The sequence below is a fragment of the Eurytemora carolleeae genome, unplaced genomic scaffold, assembly GCF_000591075.1.
Source record: "Eurytemora carolleeae unplaced genomic scaffold, Eaff_2.0 scaffold388, whole genome shotgun sequence".
NCBI lineage: Eukaryota > Metazoa > Arthropoda > Copepoda > Calanoida > Temoridae > Eurytemora > Eurytemora carolleeae.
This window is the reverse complement of record NW_019396279.1, coordinates 20,715-36,197: the sequence shown is the minus strand read 5'-3', so window position 1 is coordinate 36,197 and position 15,483 is coordinate 20,715. Positions and strand designations below refer to the sequence as shown.

General features: G+C 33.5%; 1 protein-coding gene across 1 annotated transcript; it reads left to right on the top strand.

Annotated features, from left to right (window-relative positions):
* Positions 1–350: 350 nt before the first annotated feature.
* Positions 351–15,030, top strand: LOC111700028 (zinc finger protein 782). The gene is made up of 6 exons (XM_023470841.1): positions 351–588; positions 1,793–1,836; positions 8,292–8,372; positions 8,985–9,030; positions 14,159–14,326; positions 14,626–15,030. Exons 3-6 carry the CDS (start codon positions 8,293–8,295, stop codon positions 14,953–14,955), a joined length of 624 nt encoding a protein of 207 aa, XP_023326609.1. The 5' UTR covers positions 351–588; positions 1,793–1,836; position 8,292; the 3' UTR covers positions 14,956–15,030.
* Positions 15,031–15,483: the final 453 nt, after the last annotated feature.

The following is a 15,483-nucleotide window of genomic DNA, read 5'->3' as shown; positions in this document are numbered from 1 at the left end:
CAAAATTTGGATAAAAACATGTTGTTTGATTGATTGTACATCCTACATAAAAGAATGTATATATCTCCTGTATATGCTTATGTATATATATAATGTATATGTATGTATATAATCTAAGTGTACCTAAAGTGTACCCTAGTATCCGTCCCCCCGGCCCAACCAAGAATTCATTAGAGGCGGAGCTCTTCTAGCGGTTTCAGCAGTTTCCAATTTTGGAAATCATTTCAAACATTCCTCACATTCTGACATTTTGACACGTTTTCCCGCCACCCTCCCCCACACAAACATATAAACCAGGGACAATTATTTATTATTAACCATTTTAAATCGGATACATATAATGGATATGAAGAATTGAAGCGGATAGGTTGGTTAAAGGAGTTAAACTTGGTGTTTTATATTAAAACTTTTGGTCTTTCTCGGTAAATTATCAGTCGGTCGACAACCATCCAACCAACCGGACCAGGCCTCAACAGTTCACCGTTACTTTCACGTTCACCGCTTTTCGAACCAAAACGACGAATGACGATTTATCTGATGGTTTTGAGACTATAATATGAAATCGGCCAATAGCAAGGATAACAAAAGGTATTGTTTACATATGTTAAATGCATTTAAGTAAATGCAGTATATATTGCAACGAACTGCATCAAACTGCACATTGATGCACATTGGTTAACCTCTCCATAGCTTATCAATCAAATACTTGATGCTTTGACAATGTATGTGGGATACACATTAGTGTATCACAATAATATAACAAATCATACAGTAAACACCAGCATTTAAAGTGATTGTTCATTTCGACCTTTCGGTAATTTACCTATTTCAAAGCAGCATAAACAGGATTTTTCCAATTACAACATCAAAACTGAAGCTTTAGAATCCAGTGCTGGGCGGCTTTAAACTATTCATATCCAGGGCTACAAAAATGAATTTGTAATTTCCAACCAAGGCACCAGTCTGCTTACACTTCAAAGCCTTCCTAGACTCAATGTGCTGCTGTTTTTTGTCATTAATAATTTTTAAGTTTGTGTTATTCTTTTAAACCTTCTGATTTGAACCAGACACCTGACAACAATCACAAGAGAACAAACTGATCTACAGTAATACCTGGCAGGAATGTATTAAGAAATTTATCTATGGTGGGGGAGGGCTTAAATTTTGTTCTCTCCAGAGGAGGACTCAGCACCCTTCGGGAACATGCTTCTCTATATTAGTTTCGTGAGTTATAACACGAACATGCTTCTCTATAGTTAGTTTCGTGTGTTATAACACGAACATGCTTCTTTATAGTTATTTTCGTGTGTTATAACAAGAACATGCTTCTCTATAGTTAGTTTCGTGTGTTATAACACGAACATGCTTCTCTATAGTTAGTTTCGTGTGTTATAACACGAACATGCTTCTTTATAGTTATTTTCGTGTGTTATAACACGAACATGCTTCTCTATAGTTAGTTTGGTGTGATATAACGCGGAAATACATAGCTATAGTTAGTTTCTTGTAATGCCCTGATTAAAATAATCCAAATCTAAACTCAATGTTTACTTAATTAGCCATTAGTGGTGTACGGACATAAAGACTAATTAGCATTTTCTGGAGTCATTTTTGTAATTGCGATTTATCATTATAAACTTGAAATTGAATTTGCTAGGAGATTCCATTAAACAGCTTAATTCCTTTAATCATCTTTCAAAATTGAATCTACTTATTCTAATCATAATTAATACTTAATGAGATAGAGATGTATTTTCTATAAAATAAATATAAAATATTTGTAAATCTTCAGGATTGGACCTGTACTAAATTGAGGCTTGGAGAAGAATTCCTGAGGTAAGATTTCAGTTTGTAAAGCAAAATAGAGAAAAAACAGACATGAAAATTCTGTTTGAAACCATGAAAACTAAGTAAGGAATCATGAACACTATCTTTAAAACCATGAAAACTTAGTTAGGAATCATGAACACTATGTTTGAAACCATTAAAACTTGGTTAGGAATAATGAACACTATGCTTGAAACCATGAAAACTAAGTAGGAAATAATGAACACTATCTTTAAAACCATGAAAACTTAGTTAGGAATCATGATCACTATGTTTGAAACCATGAAAACTTAGTAAGGAGCATGAACACTATGTTTGAAATCATGAAAACTTAGTAATGAAGCATGAACACTCTGTTCAAACCATGACAACTATGTTAGGAGTAATAGAACAATGTTTCAAAACTTGAAAACTCTGTTAAGAAGATTGGAATCTATGTTTGAAGCCATGACAACTCTGTTAAATAGATAACATGAGAACTCTGTTAAATAGATAACATGAGAACTCTGTTAAATAGATAACATGAGAACTCTGTTAAATAGATAACATGAGAACTCTGTTAAATAGATAACATGAGAACTCTGTTAAATAGATAACATGAGAACTCTGTTAAATAGATAACATGAGAACTCTGTTTTTAAACCATGAAGACTCTGTTTGAAACTATGATTTCTCTGTTAGGAATGAAAACTATGTTTGAAACCATGAAAACTTTCTTAGGAAGCATAAAAACCATGAAAACTATACTGGGAACATGAAGAACATGAATGCATGAAAACAATGTGAAACCATAAACTATATTTCATCAAGATTAACAAAACTTTCATCCCTAATTTAAAAAAGAAAAATTTATAATGGGCCGAACTAATCATGTCTGGGAGGGCTAATATCTAATTTGTTGAAAATGGCCAGGGTTCAACACACAAATGATGATTTTCAAGATAAAACATTTCAGACAATCTGCAAACACTAAAACTACATTATTTTAATGCGAAATCTTGCCTATGTATAGAACTTGGTACTGTATCTTTTGGTTGATATTAACGCTGAGGCTTCCATGTAAAAAAATATTTTTAACACAAAAGGTGTAGAGTTTTTGCCTCAAACTCTAATTTTCTAATCCCTCTATCTTTGCAACCCGGTGCTATATAAAACTTTGATTTTTAAAACTAAAAATTCTGTCAGATCAAATGGTCTAACCTTGACAAATTATAGGTTGCAAAGATATAGGGATAAAAAATTTAAATTTATGGCAAAAACTCAATTTCTTTTTTTCAGAGAAAGAATGATCAAATTAAAAAAAAAACATTTTATTCTCTAAATATTATTTTCAATTATAGAGAACATTGATTCAATCTGAATAATTTTTAAAACTTGGAAAGGTGTCTTATAGAAAAAGTACAGGAATTCATTATCTGCTTCAAAGTTTAAATGTGTAAATCTCCCTATTTCTTTTTTTCTAACATATCTGGTCAAAACTTTGTGTCCAAAGTGATTAAAGCTACTTAAACACTTTGCATTGTGGATTAGCTTTCTTAATGCATGCAAAAAGCCGGAGATAGCTGTATAGGAAAGGATGAGTTGGTTAGAATGATGACTTGATCTATCTACTTGACAACATGAAGATACAATAGGGTGGTTCAGGCTGTTCACCACCTTCCCTCTACTAACCTTCCCTACCTTCCCTCTACTAACCTTCCCTACCTTTCCTCTACTAATCTTCCCTACCTTCCCTCTACTAATCTTCCCTTCCTTTCCTCTACTAACCTTCCCTACCTTTCCTTTATATTCCTTTCCTACCTTTCCTTAATATTCATTCCCTACCTTTCCTTACCATTCCTTCCCTACCTTTCCTTACCATTCCATCCCTACCTTTCTTTACCATTCCTTTCCTACCTTGCCTTACCATTCCTTACCATTCCTTCCCTACCTTTCCTTACCATTCCTTCCCTACCTTTCCTTACCATTCCTTCCCTACCTTCCCTTACCATTCCTTCCCTACCTTTCATTACCATTCCTTCCCTACCTCTCCTTACCATTCCTTCCCTACCTTGTATTACCATTCCTTCCCTACCTTTCATTACCATTCCTTCCCTACCTTTCCTTACTATTCCTTTCCTACCTTCCCTCTTCTAACCTTCCTTACCTTTCCTTCCCTACCTTCCTTTACCATTACTTCCCAAATTTCCCTTACCATTATTTCCCTACATTCCCTCTACTAACCTTTCCTTCCTTTCCCTTCCCAACCTTCCTTTACAAATATTTCCCTACCAGCCCTTACCATAACTTCCCTACTTTCACTCTACTACCCTTCCCTACCTTCCCTTACTTTACTTCCTTACCTTCTCTTACTATTCCTTCCCTACATTCTTTCTCTTGTCCTTCCCTAACTTTTCTTACTTTTCCTTCCCTACCTTCTCTCTACAAACCTTCCTTTCTTTCCCTTACTTCCGTACCTTACTTTCATCTGATAGAGTTCTAATGTTCTTTCCACCTTCTTCCTTTCTTCCTTCCTTCCTTACTTTAAGCAAGCTTGCAAAAAAAGCGATTAAAAAAGAAATTTCCTTTTTCTTGTTCATTTCCCTGCAAATTCATTTTATTAAAATCTTTGCCTAATCATTCAATAAATCAGATCATCAGATAAAAAGTTTTTTTTTCTGTTGCAGAATGAGACAATAACGTTTTCCAACTTGGGGTTTTGGTAAATTCTATTTTTCAGTCAATAAACGCAGGATTTTAATGACGACCTTCTTTTACTGGTTGAGGATAATAACAGCTTAAACAACAAAAATATTCACCCTTGTTGTCGGAATAGTCTTGATCAATAAACATCATATTTTTGCGTAAATAGTTGAAAATAATCTGATTCAATGCTAATATTGTCATTGATTTTGTCTTAACATGTTTATTATTATTTTTCTCTACTTTCTTTTTTTCAATTTTTTTTTATTTCAATAATTCAGTTTCAATTTATTATAATAAAAATAATACCCACAATTAGAGTTCAATTAAATTTTATTCGCTCATTAAAGGCAAAAATTATTCTTCGTATTTGATTAGATTAATTAAAAATATTTTCAGATTTGATTTATAACAAAAAGTGCTTTTTAATCTATTTTATGCATTGGTAGCTTGAAAAAAGATTTTATAATCTAATTGGTTCTAGGTCCAATCTGAGTGTGTTAACAATTTTTGAAAATTGATCTAAACGATTACTTTTATTTATATTTAAAACTATAAATAGAGATATACTGTTGAATTCTCAGATTCTTTCAACTTTAAACTTTTACAATCTTATTCCTGCCTACCTATCCTAAACCCTACAAGGGGAAATTCTTATTCCTGCCTACCTATCATAAACCCTACAAGAGGGAATTCTTATTCCTGCACATCTAACATAAACCCTACAAGAGGGATTCTTATTCCTGCCTAACTATCATAAACCCTACAAGAGGGATTCTTATTCCTGCTCATCTAACATAAACCCTACAAGGGGGGATTCTTATTCCTGCACATCTAACATAAACCATACAAGAGGGATTCTTATTCCTGCACATCTAACATAAACCCTACAAGGGGGGATTCTTATTCCTGCACATCTAACATAAACTCTACAAGGGGAAAACTTATTCCTGCACATCTAACATAAACCCTACAAGGGGTATTCTTATTCCTGCACATCTAACATAAACCCTACAAGGGGGATTCTTATTCCTGCACATCTAACATAAACCCTACAAGGGGGAATTCTTATTCCTGCCTACCTATCATAAATCCTACAAGAGGGAATTGTTATTCCTGCCTACCTATCATAAACCACAAGAAGGAATTCTTATTCCTGCACATCTAACATAAACCCTACAAGGGGGAATTCTTATTCCTGCACATCAAACATAAACCCTACAAGGAGGATTCTTATTCCTGCACATCTAACATAAACTCTACAAGGGGGGATTCTTATTCCTGCACATCTAACATAAACCCTACGAGGGGGAATTCTTATTCCTGCACATCAAAGAAAATAGGATTAAAAAGGTAACCATAAAAAAATAACTCATCATACAGTATATCTATGTTATGATATATTTAGATTGGCAAAGCATGTGTGATTCAAATGTTCTTTCTTATTAAAAAATTTAAAGACAAATATTTTCAATTCTCAAAAATATATTCACATTTCAAGGGCTTTCCAAATATGTTGATTAAGGACCTATATCGGTTAAAAATCAATCGAACTTCACCCTCCCAACATCTACACTGTCTACACTGTCTACACTGTCTACACTGTCTACACTGTCTACACTGTCTACACTATCTACACTGTATACTGTCTACACTGTCTACACTGTCTACACTGTCTACACTGTCTATACTGTCTACACTGTCTAACTGTCTATACTGTCTACACTGTATGTACTGTCTACACTGTATATACTGTCTACACTATCTACACTGTCTACACTGTCTACACTATCTACACTGTCTACATTGTCCATACTGTCTACTTTCTACACTGTCTACACTGTCTACACTGTCTACACTGTCTACACTGTCTACACTGTCTAAACTGTCTACATTGTCTACATTTTCTACACTGGCTACACTGGCTACTCTGGCTACACTGTCTAACTGTCTGTACTTTCTACACTGTCTACACTGTCTACACTGTTTATACTGTCTACACTGTCTACACTGTCTACACTGTCTGCACTGTCTACACTGTCTACACTGTCTACACTGTCTACACTGTCTACATTGTCTACACTGTCTATACTGTCTACACTGTCTGCACAGTCTACACTGTCTATCTGTATACACTGGCTACACTTTCTACACTGTCTATACTGTCTACACTGTCTACACTGTCTGCACTGTCTACACTGTCTACACTGTCTACACTGTCAGACAGAGTACACCCCTCTTGGAGACTAGGGCTTTAAATCCACCCACTTTCTATACACATACTTTTATCGCCGAAAAATATTTAACGACCCTTAAAATTTTTCTAATTAAATCTTTGGGATCCAAACTCAATGCCTTGGCGTGCAATGCAAGATGCAGGCTAGACGTTAATATGCCCGTTAAATGCAATTTAACGAGGTTTCCAAGAAAGGTCGTCGTTTCCTTGCTCGCATGCACTGGTCTTTTAATTAGAAATAAAAGTTAAAGTGGTTCTCAGGCAACGCCTTTTTAAGCAAATAAATGTCTAAATATTAAAAATATCTGGGGAAAAAAATGTTTGTTTTTTCTCAGATTGAATCAAAATCAATTAATAGGGAAGAAGAAAACCTTTTTTATTCCCAGCAAGTAGAAAACGTAATAAATATAGAGAAAGTAAACATTAAGGTGCAAATTCAATAAATTTACAGGGTGAAGGAAAACATAGCAGAGCGTAAATTCATTACGGTGTATTAAAACACATTCGATAGATATACAGGGTGTATCAAAATACATAAAAGTGTAAATCCAATGAATATACAGGGTGTATCAGAACAAATTAGATTGTAGATCAAATGTATCTACAGATTGTACTAAACAGTAACATTTTTTCTTATCTTCACCGTTGATACTCTTGAATTTGGTTACTCGCAAATCAAGCACGCTAACAAAAGTTGTCTAATATTAAGTTAAAATAATAGAAAATTAGGGTTAAGTAGGGAAGTATAATTTAGAATGAATTTAAATTTTAATTAAGAATAAAGTTGATGTAGGAGAGGAGAATGGAGAATGCACTGAATCTATGCATTCTTCTATGTAAAAGTTTTTATAAATGTTTAAACTTCTTAAACTAGCAAGGAGAATGAACATATATTCTTTTATAGAACTTTTCCAGATACATCCTTATTCAAATAAAGACAGTGGGGAGAAAGTAGAAAACAAGAAAATAAGGGAAAGCAACATGGACGAGAAGAATGATGATAGAGGAGAAGGATGAGAATGAAGGAGAAGGAAAAGAACGGAGGAGAAGAAAAAGAACGGAGGAGAAGAAAATAAAAGGAGGAAAAGGAAAAGAAAGGAAGAGAAAGATAAGGATAGAGGAGAAGGATGAAAATGGAGGAGATGGAAAAGAAAGGAGGAGAAGGAAAAGAAAGGAAGAGATAGATGAGAATAGAGGAGAAGGATGAAAATGGAGGAGAAGGATAAGAAAGTAAGAGAAAGATAATGATAGAGGAAAAGGATGAAAATGGAGGAGACGTAGGAGAATGGAGGAAAAGGGATAAAGAATAAAGGAGTAGGAGGAGAATGTAGAGGGGGGGGAAGGATGAAGGAGAAGAATGATAATGGAGGATAAGAATGCAAATGATGGAGAAAGATTACAATGGAGGAGACTGAGGAGAAGGAAGAAAAAAGGATAAGAAGAAATGAATGAAGGAAAAGGAGGAGAAGAAGGAGGAAAAGGAGGAGAAGGAGGAGAAAGAGAAGGAGGAGTAGATACGAAACCAACCTTAAAAATTAATTTTTAGAATGGAGGAGATTTTGGATTCTCAGTCGCAGGGACATTTGCAACCTAAACCACAGGCCTCAAGATGTCCCCATTGTCATAGGTTAGTTGGTTGGTTGGTAAGTTGGTCGGTTTTGTTAGTTAGAAAGAGAAAATTTCGTGTGGGTTTGTATTGTAAAAGTGACGTTTCTAACCTAATATTGGCAGTTTAAAAACTTTCTTAAAAAACTTTAAATCAGCTAAATTTAATTTAACACAGGAACTATATAAAAATTTATCATAATTCAGAGACATAATTTTGCAAGTATATAATTTTGGCTGGCAAAACAAATATTTCTATAAACCTAAATAATTTAGTTTTCTGTCCCCATTACTTTACTCCAGTTAATTGACCTAAGTAGCATCTTCTTTGAATTTTCTTTAGTTTAGGATTTTCAAATTTAAGAAAAGAGTAAATTATTTCTAGAATTTTTTCAGAGGATGCAACTGCTAGAACTCTTCTAATTATAAATTCGAGCAGAATAATATGAGTTTTAGACCTTGCAAATATATTCGCAAATTTAATTTTATGAAAAAGTAAAATAGCAAGTTCTATCTCATTCCTACATAGTTGGGCTCAACACTGGTCTTTTCAGAATAATAATTACATAGATTTATAATGTAAAATATACTTCAAACTTTTGTATCATAGATTTTAAAATTTTCTTTTTTTTAGAGAATTTACTAACCTTCGGCATCATATAAATCAGCAACATATGCAGGTAGATAGTTAGTTAGTTGGTTTGAAGCTAAATAGTTTTTTTTATAGTTGTTCATGGCAGTTGTTAACTATAGTTGGTTAGTTTGATAATTGGTTATAAGATAAATAGTTTTTTATAGTTCATAGGTAGTTGGTTAGTTGGATAGTTGGTTAGAAGCTAAATAGTTAGTTTTTTATAGTTGATAGCTAGCTGATTACTTAGATGGTTAGAAGCTAAATATTTAGGTTTTTAATAGTTGAGATAATCTTTGCCAACTTATAAGTCAGCAACATTTGAAAATGGTTTTTTTTATATAAAAGTCCAGTTTTTTTACTTTATTTGTGAATTACACGGAATTCACACTAGGCTGCAGGAATTACATATAATCATGTTTGCATCAACCTTCATATACTTTCTACTCTAATTCAACTTGGTGGAAATGCATTCGACCTAAAAGAGATTGTCCAAGTTATTTAAACTGATCCAATTCATTTTAACGAGTTAGAGAACCAATTCACAAAGGTACGTTTTCAAGACATTAAACTTTCAAAAAAACAAACTACTGTTTTCCTATATCTGAAGGGACATATTTTATATTTATAATTTATATCTATAATATATTTATAAAGAACTGTATTTGAAAATAATCAATAGTTCAATAACGGAATAATATTTGCTCAGATAATGTGTAAAGGGTACCATTGTGAGTCGGTAGTGCAAATTCTTTAAATGGGGGTCCCTCCACATAACCTTGGTAGACCATTTAGGACAAGTACAAAAATGTCTTCAATTAAATTTACTCTGCTTTTTCTTTTTACCCTGTCAGATTTTTGCTTCTAGCTGGTTTCATGTAATCATTGGATTGTTAAACAGTTTGTCAGTTATTCTGAGGTTTGAAAGCATAATATTACTAAGTGGGATTACTTGAAGTTTAATGAGTTGTAACCAAGGTTTAATAATTAGCTGATTGATTATTCCTTCCTGCAACATCTTGGTCTTTAATCATCTTTATCTCTTTTCATCTTTCATATCTCATATTCGAATCTCTTTTCATCTTTCATATCTCATATTCGAATCTCTTTTCATCTTTCATATCTCATATTCGAATCTTTTTTCGCAAATCTTTTAATTTTGGCTTCCATTGAAATTTCATTTTTCTTTCTTTTTTTGCTTTTTCTACTTTTTTAATTTCTTTTGTCTCTAAATCGACATTTCCCCCATTTACTTTCTTACATTAATTTACTAAAACTTAAACTATTTTCTATCTCTGACATTTCTGTTGATCTATCCTTCGATTTATCTATCTATCTGTCTGTCTATCTATTTGTCGATTTATTCTATATTTATATATCAGCCCCCCCTGGACCAGTGAAATTTATGGATTTCAGGGGGTTTTTAGACCCCAACGGTTGCTGAGCCCCCCAGGAATAAAAAAAAGTTTTAAGTCCCCCTCCTTGACAAATTTCTGACTATGCCCCTGTAATATCTATTTATCTATCTATTTCTTGATTTATTCTATATTTATCTATCAATTTGTCGATTTATTCTATATCTATCTATTTCTCTATTTATCTATCTATCTATCTATCTATTTGTCGATTTATTCTATATTTATCTATTCGTCTATTTATCAATCTATCTATCTATCTATCCATCGATTTTTTAAAAATATTTATTTATATAAATATCTGTCTATCTATCTATCTATTTATCTATCTTTCTATCTCTTTACCTACCCGTCGATTTATTCTATATCTATCTATTTGTCTATCTATGAAAGTATCTATATAATTGTAGTTTAGCAAAGTCTGAAGGGGAGCGTAGAATTATATTCTAAGCTTGCATAATGCACTTTCCGAAATATATTTTGATTTATTCTGTAGAGAGCTAGCTGTACAATTCTAAACTTAATATATTATAATTCAAATCAAATTTGTTTATTTCAAATATCAAACTTTATAATTTAATGGGATTTGTTTCATGATAAAGGAAGAATTAAAGAATTAAAATGAGAATGAAAACTTTAGCTTAAAACCAAGCTAAATCATTCGAATTTAGAGGCAAATCGGTACAGGGGTTTTTGAGTTATGATCGGACAAACAAACAGACAGACAAACAGAGATCACAACTTTATATATAAAGATTTGCTTGGGAACCCAGCGTTGCACAGGGAGTCATAGTTAGTTCCACCCGTGCATTGTCGTTATTTATGATTTAAAACTATTTTTGCCGATAAAAGTCGATCCACTCACCTTAGAATTTCAAAAAATCTAGCTAAAAACATTCCTATGGTCCTCCCGAGTACCCAAATCAAAATTTAAGGCAAATCGGTCCAGGTGGTAGTGGAAGTAGTGGAACGGTTGTTCGTTTTGTTTTTAAATGCTAAAAACATTGTCAGGAAACATTTTAAAGGTTTACAAAATGGTGTTTGGCATTTTCCCAAGGGCGACTTCCCAAGCGACATCAACTTTTCAAGTGGCAACTTCCCAAATGTGCAATTTCCCAAGCGGCAACTGTCCATGCAGATTAGGTTAGGCCTTCTGAGGCGCCGCAGGCTGCAATAAGGCCAAGCGCCGCAGGCTGCAATTGGGCCAAGCGCGCGCGCCGTGGGGAAATTACCCAATTTTGAAATCGCCACTTGGAAATATACCCTTGTGAAGGTATCTAAAAGATCCGAAATTTAAAGAAGGGGAGAGGATGACAATTATTTTGCTGCTTTTTTCAACGTATTCTGTATTCTGAATACTGTATAAAGAGGTGCACAAATGTATTCTGTATTCTGAATACTGTATAAAGAGGTGCACAAATGTATTCTGTATTCTGAATACTGTAGAAAGAGGTGCAAAAATGATTCACAATTATACAATGATGTCACACAAGGATAAAAATCTAAGAAAATTACGTTTTCTATTAAATAACTTTAAAACATTTTTTCTGTAAGAATGTTAGAATTATCAAAAATATTGACTGAATTAATTTTATGATCTATCCGATTTCTTTTAAATTATATTTTTTGATCGAATCAAAATAGTTAAAAATGCTTAAATACGATCTTTGCAAATATTTGTGAGAGAGTCCATGTTTGTGAGTCTTTTTCTCCTGATAAATGAATCCTCAATGATTTCTTTTCTTTATGAATAATTTGTAATGAAAGGGAAACATAATAAATTTAATCCCTGGATCATATATATTTCCTGTATCCTCTGTATCCGCTGTATCCTCTGTATCCTCTGTATCCTCTGTATCCTCTGTATCCTCTGTATCCTCTGTACCCTCTGTACCCTCTGTGTATCCTGTATTCTTTATCCTGTATCCTGTATCCCGTATCCCGTATCCTGTATCCTGTATCCTGTATCCTGTATCCTGTATCCTGTATCCTGTATCCTGTATCCTGTATCCAGTATCCTGTATCCTGTATCCTGTATACTGTATCCTGTATCCTGTATCCGGTATCCTGTATCCTGTATCCTGTGTATCCTCTGTATCGCTTGTGATCCTTTGTATTATCTGTATTTTCTGTATCCTCTGTATTCTCTGTATTCTCTGTATTCTCTGTATTCTATGTATCCTCTGTATCCTATGTATCCTCTGTATCCTTTGTATTCTCTGTATCCTCTGTATCCTCTGTATCCTCTGTATCCTCTGTATCCTCTGTATCCTCTGTATTCTCTGTATTTTTTGTATCCTCTGTATTCTCTGTATTCTCTGTATTCTCTGTATTCTATGTATCCTCTGCATTCTCTGTATCCTCTATATCCTCTGTATCCTCTGTATTCTCTGTATCCTCTGCATCCTCTGTATTCTCTGTATCCTCTGTATCCTCTGTATTCTCTGTATTGACTGTACCCTCTGTATCATCTGTATCCTCTGTATTCTCTGTATCCTCTGTATTCTCTGTATTATCTGTATTGTCTGTATCCTCTTTATTCTCTGTATTCTCTGTATTCTCTGTATCCTCTGTATCCTCTGTATCCTCTTTATTCTTTGTATTGTCTGTATCCTCTGTATCCTCTGTATCCTCTGTATCCTCGGTATCCTCTGTACCCTCGGTATCCTCTGTATTCTCTGTATCCTTGGTATCCTCTGTATCTTCTGTATTCTCTGTATTCTCTGTATCCTCTGTATCCCCTGTATTCTCTATATTCTCTGTATACTCTGTGTCCTCTGTATTCTCTGTATCCTCTGTATCCTCTGTATTCTCTGTATACTCTGTATCCTCTGTATCCTCTGTATCCTCTGTATTCTCTGTATCCTCTGTATCCTCTGTATTCTCTTTATCCTCTGTATTCTCTGTATTGTCTGTATTGTCTGTATCCTCTGTACTCTCTGTATTCTCGTATTCTCTGTATCCTCTGTATCCTCTGTATCCTCTGTATTCTCTGTATTGACTGTACCCTCTGTATCATCTGTACCCTCTGTATTCTCTGTATCATCTGTAATCGATGTATCCTCTGTATCCTCTGTATCGTCTGTATCCTCTGTATCTTCTGTACCCTCTGTATTCTCTGTATCCTCAGTATCCTCTGTATCCTCTGTATCCTCTGTATCTTCTGTATCCTCTGTATCTTCTGTATCCTCTGTATCTTCTGTATCCTCTGTATCTTCTGTATCCTCTATATTCTCTGTTTACTCTGTATTCTCTGTATTCTCTGTATTCTCTGTATTCTCCTCTATTCTTCAGGATGATTGAAGTTTACTATGATTGTATTCCTGTAGTTTAAACCTGGTGTAAAATAAACTCATATTCGTCAAATATTTCAAGATATCGAGCTCATGCATCAGAAACAATTAAATAAAATGGAAAACGACATTCTTCCACACATTTGCAATTTGCACTAAAACATTTTACAATTTACTCTTAAACATATAAACCATTTTTAACACAAACTTAACTTTGAAGAATATGAATATTACATTGACGTTACAGGGATAGTTTTGAGGTAGAGGGTGGAGGGGGGGGGGGGGGGGTGCATGAGAGTAAGTAATGCAAGCGGGCTTGAGAAGGTTTAAAGAGAAAAACTGATTAGAATTGTAAAAAATAGTATTTATATTTGTATTACAATACATTATACAATTCATGAAATAAATGCTTTATAAAATTATATATTATAATATTCAAACACTTACCTTTTCATTTTAAAATATTTAGGTGAAGAACTTTAAGTGTGGTGACTGTGGTTACAGTTGTTATTTAAAAACTGACCTGGAGCGTCATATCAGTAATGTACATGACAAGCATAGATCTCCATGTACCGTATGTGGGAAGAAGTACAGTGATCTCAGACAACATGTAAGAATAGTACATGAAGGGGCAAAGGTATAAAAAAAATTTTTTTCTAAATTTATGTTTCAATTTTCTAAAAATATTTTTAAAGACGGAAGTTTCAAAGTGACCCTCAAGAGTTACCACACTATTCACTATAGTACCCTTTAAACCTTTATCTGATAATGAGAGAGACATAGTTGATTTCTATTTGAATAAGAGACAAATTCTCTTAATTTCCTTCCTTGTCTTTTCTGCATTAATCGGGCCAATAAAGAAGGTTCACTTGAATTTACGTGAACAGTCTCTTTAAGTATATTGTTTTGAGAGAAACTAACTATAATATTTTCCAGGCGGAGTGTCCACATTGTAAAGGAAAATATTCTAACCTAAGCCAACATATTCATAAGGTTCATCTTAAAACCAAGAATGTGATGTGTGATAAATGTGGAATGACGTTTTATCATAATTCCAACTTGAAGAAGCACATTGAGAGCACACATACCCAACATAAGGCTATTCAGACATTAAACAATAATTATCTTGAAGATATGGATAGACAAGCATATTCTCCAGGTTATCAACCTAATTATTGGACTCATTATGAACAATATAATCATAATCACACACATTATCATTATCACTATCAGAATAACTACTACGGAAGGCAATGGTGGTATTAAGGATCATGAAATTTGAAAACATTTAGACAAGTCTAATTTCAGATGATAAACATCCAACTTATTAGTAATTAGTAAAATTATTATTTCAATTTGTAATTAATTGTGGATTTTGTGATCCTGAATATTTTTTACATATTCCATAAAACTTTTTAAAATCAACTTTTTGTTGAGGTCATTGTTTTGGTATAAACTTTGTACACTTTCTTTGAGGTTATTTTACATGTGAGGGCCTGAAAGAATTGTGGACCTGATCGGTTCAATTAGTTTGAGATTTATTGGATATTAACTAAGAAATATATATACATAGAAAATAGTATATGCAGTCGACTAGATATAACTTATACCATGCATAACATATGTACGAGATGCGTCCAATTAATTTTGCGAAATTCGTTTAAAGAGATACATATATATGTATTTAGTTCTATGCTGTGACAACAATGCTAATCCACCTTCAGGAGAACACTCCTTACATCACAACAACAATCTGCTTGACGCTAACCTAGCTAAAAGTGTATCCGGTATAGA

Bases quoted from the DNA above. Each gene is read 5' to 3' on its own strand.
- LOC111700028 (XM_023470841.1), top strand. From the start codon at position 8,293: ATGGAGGAGATTTTGGATTCTCAGTCGCAGGGACATTTGCAACCTAAA. The intron at 9,031-14,158 runs GTAGATAGTTAG...TAAAATATTTAG, and splicing joins TAAATCAGCAACATATGCAG to GTGAAGAACTTTAAGTGTGG. The intron at 14,327-14,625 runs GTATAAAAAAAA...AATATTTTCCAG, and splicing joins TAGTACATGAAGGGGCAAAG to GCGGAGTGTCCACATTGTAA.